The sequence below is a fragment of the Gekko japonicus genome, unplaced genomic scaffold (genome assembly GCF_001447785.1).
Source record: "Gekko japonicus isolate JY-2015 unplaced genomic scaffold, Gekko_japonicus_V1.1 scaffold1699, whole genome shotgun sequence".
Lineage (NCBI taxonomy): Eukaryota > Metazoa > Chordata > Lepidosauria > Squamata > Gekkonidae > Gekko > Gekko japonicus.
Window position 1 is genome coordinate 312,962 of NW_015172607.1, and position 6,366 is coordinate 319,327.

Below are 6,366 nucleotides of genomic sequence, written 5' to 3' on the forward strand. Positions count from 1 at the left end.
GAGGCAACCCGGGTCCCGCGGGTGCTGGTTGCAGAGGAGGCGGTAATCCAGGCGGCAGCGCCGGCGGTTGGGGCGCTGGCAGTGGCGCCGCAGGCTGAACCGGCTGGGCAGGCACGGCCGGCTGTGCCGGGCGCGGCACCGGTGGTGGAATGACAGGACCCAGACGATCCGCGATGCGATCGTCCACCATCTGGTGCATGGCGTTGAAAACTTCTGTCACCGTCCTCATGAGATCCTGCACCGACCTCTCGAGCTCCTGGATCCTGCCATCCTGGGATGCCCCCCAGCCTGGCTGCTCTTCCCGCTCGTCTCGTCCGGTCGCTCTCTCCTCCGGCCAAAACTCGTCCTCCCCTCGATAAGCCACAGCCGGGCAACTCCGGGGTCTTTCAGGATAAGATCCCGGTTCAAAAAGGCTTTCTCGGGGCCCACTGCCCCGATGAACAAACGTTTCCCTGGTGCCTTGGGTATCGAACATAGTCCAATCCTCTGAGGCTTTGACCTCTTGTTTTCCCCAATGCGATGGGGTAGGAGGAGGCCAAGGAATAGTCTCATGCCTCGGGATCGCTCCCCCAACGGCACCTCGGGCTTCCATGTAGTCCGATGTTAAGGCAGTGGCCGGGACGGCACCTCGGTCCTCTGCCCAGAAAAAGGATTTCCCTTCGGCCCCGCTCATGATCGATGCCAGACTCGGGGTGAGGGGGAAAGAGGATTCTGGACAAAATGTCAGACCCCCAAAGCAGGAGAACAAACCCACGTTCCAAAGAAGTAAGATTTATTTCCAAAGCATGGTTGATCATGAACATACAGAGAATTGTCCAGAATGACTACAATACACAGGGGCAGTATAATATAGGAACTTCAAACTTGGTTAACCCAATGGGCTAAACTCCCTCGCAAGGGAGTTGATTAGAAAAGGCGCGAAGCAGCCTGAGAACTCCAACTGCTCATACCATAAACACAAGCTCAGTTCACACGGGAATCTAATGAAGCAAGGCAAGAAGACATAACACTCCAACGTCCACCTGTAGGAGAAGCTTGGCAGTTACAGTCGCATACCAGAAGAGAATAACACGGGGAGGGAGGGAAGAGGGACACATCCCAGAGAAATGGCAGCTCGCTGACAGTGCCTGTCCTTCCTCCCCAGTGGGGACCCAAGCTTGCTTGCTTGTCTCCTCCTCCTCTCATGCGTTGTATTCAAGCAGGCTCCCCATGGCTTGGCACGTTTCCAGGACTCTGTCAGGGGGCTGTGTCTTGCTGTCTGGGGTTTTATTTTTTGGTCTCTCTGCTCACGGTTCCAGTTTTCCTTCTGGCTGAAAGCGGCAGGTGTTTAAGCATCAAAGAATTAATTGGACTGGCAAGGAAGTAGCCTTGGAAACTGAGCTAGACTCCTTCCGGAGTACTTCCTTGCCATGCCTAGGGGGGATCGGCCCCTGTCTCTTGAATCCCCTGCTGCCGCTCACACGGTGGGTTGGGTGGCTGGGAAACTGCTGTGGTGGGTTGAGGGTCTGTGGGACCCCCCAGGGGTCTGATGAAATGAGCTGGAAAGCCTGGGCTCTCGGAAGAGTCAGGAGGCCCTAGGAAGAGGCGGACAAAAAGGCATCGGAGACGAACAGGGTCAGGGGCTCCATCCGAGCAAACTGCAATCTCCCCTCACGTGCTCTGCTTGCTGCCTGGTTTCGATGCTGATTTCATACTGTGGGTTTTGCAGGTTTTTGTATTAAAATACTGAGGACAGGGTTTATTTAGATATTGTTACTTACATATATTTTGATTTGGAACGGTATCATTTATCATTTTATGGTATTAGCTGCCTCAGGCAGATTTTAGAATTACTGAAATATACTTTGTTTTTAAATGGTATTGTTTTTTCTTTTGCTTGTTGCTATTAGCCACTGAAGGTCAATTTGGAAAATATGGAGTAGGAGTATTTTGGGTAATTAATAGCAGAATAACCCTCGCTTCAGCATTGTGATGCATGACAGCCCGAGACTAGACAGTGGCCAGTGGGGCACAGGGGGTCTTTCGCCCGGGGGGGCCTGCCTTTCTCCGGGGCCTTCCTGGGGCCTTTAGCAGACAGGAACTGACAATATGTTGAACTCTAGAGATGGGTATAAGAGGCCAGATCAGGCTGAGCTACTTTGGACGTCTCCTCTTGGCCACAAGCTGAAGAATTACCTGCCTCACTAGTTGGTTTTGGAGACAAATATAACTATAGAGTTAGGTTACTTAATGGAACATGCCCTGTGCATTTGAATGGTGATAATCCCGGGGTTGAATGTCTGGTCGCCTGAGATTCAGCACTTCCTCACTCTCTCACCTGCCCCTTCTCTCCTTCACAGCTGAATCCTTTAAAGAGTTTGCTGAGCTGCTCCAGGAGGTGGAGCTGGAGAGGTCGATGATGGTAAGGAAGCCCTTCCTCCACCCCCACCCCCCCTTAATGGCTACAAATGTGTGGAAGACCCAGAGCTGGAGAACCTGGTGGACTGGGAATGAGCACCACTCCTCTCGTTCTTTCCTTCCCATCCCGTCAGAGCTCGCCCTGAAGACTTTATGAGTTCTCAGTAGCAAATGCCTCCATTTTGGTGATCGGTTTGTGTTGCTGTATCTAATCATCAACTAGGTGGCCCCTGAGTGGACCTTGAATGCTGCACGGGGGGAGGGGGAGCCCCTGATGGGCAAGGGATGGGCCTCTGACCACTAGAGGGTGGTAACTCCAGTGGACAGAGAAAAATGACTTCATAAATCAAAAAGACCCCCCCCCAAAAGGCTCCACTCTTAACCTCATGAGGACTGAACGTGCTTCTGAAAAGGCACTAAGAACAGCTGCGTGTCAGTTGAAGGACAGGAATGAGAGGGACAGGAGTCCCCTCTGCAGGCTGAGTCCCCTCAGAACTCATGGTATCCTGAAGGGAGAGACTTTGGGGTGGGATTCAGGATCTTCTCCCCACCCGGTGATTCCTTCCGGGGCTCCGGCTTGTGTCTGTGGGGAAAGCAGCTGGTCACTCTGCAGGGGACCAAAAGAGCCCAGCTGGCGGTGGAGAAGGAAGGAAGGCCCCTTCCTCCTGGCTCCTGAGGGTGCTGCAGGGAAAGGACTGGGCGTCAGGGAAAAGGAACTGGGGGGGGGGAGACCCTCTGATAGCCAGAGGGGGGCTAAATGAGCTCCATGAAGAATGAAACATGGAACGCAGCTGAGGGGCTGGTCAGTTGTATTTATTGACTTTACCCTGCTTTTCTCCCCAAAAGGGAACTGGCACGGCTTAAAGGCCACTGAAGAGAAGAGTTTGGAGGAGTGGGGGGGCGGCGGCTCCAAATTGTCCCCCTGGTAATTCTGTGCGGGCCGCAGCTTGTAACTTAAACTGACTTGAGCGGCTTCTGTGTTTGGGGCACCTCAGTGCCTCGTCCTTCAAAATACAATTAGATGTTGCTGTGAAACTGCCTGGCGGGGAAAAAAAATCTGTATTTATTTATTTATAATGTCGATTTATAAACCACCCTTCTCTGAGTTCACAGAGCTCAGGGCAGTTAACAACTGAAAATCTATGCAATTTAAAATCCAAGAATTAAAATAACTAAAAACGTTTTCAGGTGGCACTGAAATCTATTTAAAGGTAAAGGTAAAGGTTCCCTTGCTCGAAAGCCAGTCGAATCCGACTCTAGGGTTGCGGTGCTCATCTCCGTTTCAAAGCCGAAGAGCTAGTGCTGTCCGAAGACGTTTCCGTGGTCATGTGGCCGGCATGACTAAACACCAAGGCGCACGGAACGCTGTCACCTTCCCACCGAAGTGGTACCTTTTTATCTACTTGCAATTTCTTGCTTTCGAACTGCTAGGTTGGCAGGAGCTGGAACGAGAGACGGGAGCTCACTCCGTCATGCGGCACACTCGGGGCTCGAACTGCTGAACTACTGACCTTCCACAGCCTGCAGTTCAGCGTCTTAACCACTTGAGCCACCGCAGCTCCATGAAATCTATTTACAGATTGCATTACCGTCTCGCAAATAGATGGAGAAAAAGCAGGGTGGGGGAGGGGGAAGGGAGGGCCAGATGAGATGAGACCCGTCGCTGCCCTCAGCCGAAGGCCCGGCGGAACTGGACCAGGTCCCACAAGGCACGGGTGCTATTTGGCGGAGAGTTCCACCAGGTGGGGAGGACAGCCGGACATCTTTTGGGATCGGGATCACCAGTAGGTGGTTCTCGGCAGAGCACAAAGCTCTTTGAGGGACATACCAGAGGAGGTGGCCCTGGAGACATGGCAGGTTAGAGCTCTCTGCAGCTTGGCTCGAGAGCTGGAGTGAGGAGGGGGGCTCCCAGCATCCACTGTGCTACAAGTCTCCATTGAGGCACTTGGCTGTGGTAAGTGCCTTCCAGAGGTGTTCCACGTGCTGTGTGCACCGTCTGTCCACACTCTTGCCAGTCTCTTCATTGGACTTAAGGGACATGTGAGAAAATGATATGATCATCTCCGGTGGCAGAGGGATTCCATTAAACAGCCGGATTTTCTCCATGAGGAAGAGGCTGAGGCCGTCTTCCAGGACAGCCTAGACAGAGTCAGTATAGTTCCCTCCCACCCCGAGGAACATGCTGTGTTGCTGTGGTGAAATGAGGTGCCAGTCATCTGGATCCGTTTGGCCAACAGCAGCACCTTGCGCTGTAGCAAGACACTGCTTGGGGCAGGGAACGTGCCACTGTTACCAGAATGGATCCGTGGCATTCAGCCACGTGTAAGTACAGATGGATTTGTCAGCATCTGATTGGACACTTTCCCCTGAAAATTCCACACAGGGCAGAGTTCACCCTGGACTTGCACAGAACACCGGGAATAGAGGTTGCTTATTCCGAAATCCCTCTCCTGATCGTATCTTCAGAGAGGTTTCTTGAAGTGCCCTCTGGGTAACGGGAGCTGTGGTTGCAGGACTTTATATAATTTGACCAGTATAGTAATAGTAGAAAGTCAGAGAAGCACCACTAACATAACAGTCTCTCTGGAAGTATATTTGGCTCACAACAGCTGACTATGTTGGGCCCATTTAAGTGGCTCATTGGGAATTCTGAAAACAAAAGTTATCTGTGCCGGGTCCTGTTGGGGTTACACATTCTGCACAATCTGGGATGTGTAGCAGTAGCAAAGTGCTGGAATATCCTCCTGAGCCATTGTCCCCAGTATGATCATGCATTCATTTTATTTATATCTCATCTTTCTCACTTCTGATCTTTAGGAGGCCGCTGAAGAAGGTTTTATTTAGGGCTGCATTTGGCTAAGTCTAGTAGCAGTCCTGAGTAGTGTTTTTAAATTTTGGTTTTATGTTTTCAATGTATTTTTTGTTGTTCTGTCTGTGTTTGTCAGCCACCTTGAGCTACATAAGGCAGAAAAGTGGCTAATAAATTGTTTTAATCAAATAAAGCACAGAGTATTTTCCTGTGGAATTCTTTTCACAACTGTTGGCATCAGAGCATCTCAGCAGTTCCGTGGACTCCCTCCCCAGCCCATAGCTGATTAGTTCAGAATTTGTCCAAGGCCTGACTTAGCACCTTGGAGTTCTAATATGAAAAGATGCATGCAGATGTGTCAGCCCTTGAGGGACATGCCTCTTGTTCTTCTTGTTGCAACAGTTTAACAAAGGCTCCTTCAACAGAATCTGTTCAACGCCTAAAATGTCCCACCTTTTAAACTTTTGCCTGCAGGTGCAGAATGCGAGTGATTTGCTGATCAAGCCTCTGGAAAACTTCCGGAAGGAGCAAATAGGACTCACCAAAGTAAGTCTTTCCCCCCACCCTCTTGATTAGTAGCCCAAAATTAAATCTCTTGCACACTAAGATGTTGGTAGCTTGGGCTTCCGGTCGAGCTAAGATGGAGGACTGACGCACTTTCACTTTTGTGCGAAGTGGGCGACGGCCGCTTTCGACAGTTTGGGCAGTTTCTAGCCCAACGCATCGCTCCCCAGCGAGGGGGGGGAACAAGCAGGCAGCAGCGCCTAAGAGGGAGTGTTAGGTTGGCGTGATTCCGCTTCGGAAGAAGCGAAAACAGGCTTTGATCTCCTCCCGCGAAGAAGGCAATTGCCGAGCAACTCTCCAGCAGCCGTTCGGGCCGGTGTACCGGTTTAAATTCTCCATCAGCCGACCTCTTGAAGATGGGCAACAACAGTGAGTGAAAAGAAGCAATGCGAAACCCGTTTTGATCGCGTAGATAACAATAAACGTGCCGCTTACCTGAACTGTGATAAAAAACAAATTGAATTAAGCGGTTGAGCGGATAAAGAATTAATATTCCCAGAACTCTGATTCCGGCAAAGATATAGTTGATTGAAGGCTATAAAATAGCAAAAAAGCATATTGTTTAACATTCCTGCGGTGAGATCGGAGAAGTGCGC

At 51.0% G+C, this 6,366-nt stretch overlaps 1 protein-coding gene across 3 annotated transcripts in view; it reads left to right on the forward strand.

The window, feature by feature from the left end:
* The window catches only part of OPHN1 (oligophrenin 1), a 149,339-nt gene that overhangs the window by 52,639 nt on the left and 90,334 nt on the right, over nucleotides 1-6,366 (forward strand). For all 3 annotated transcript variants that reach the window (XM_015421625.1, XM_015421626.1, XM_015421627.1), the window contains exons 3-4: nucleotides 2,340-2,401; nucleotides 5,681-5,752. In XM_015421625.1, coding sequence (XP_015277111.1) covers nucleotides 2,340-2,401; nucleotides 5,681-5,752 — 134 coding nt within the window. The remainder of the gene's footprint in view (nucleotides 1-2,339; nucleotides 2,402-5,680; nucleotides 5,753-6,366) is intronic.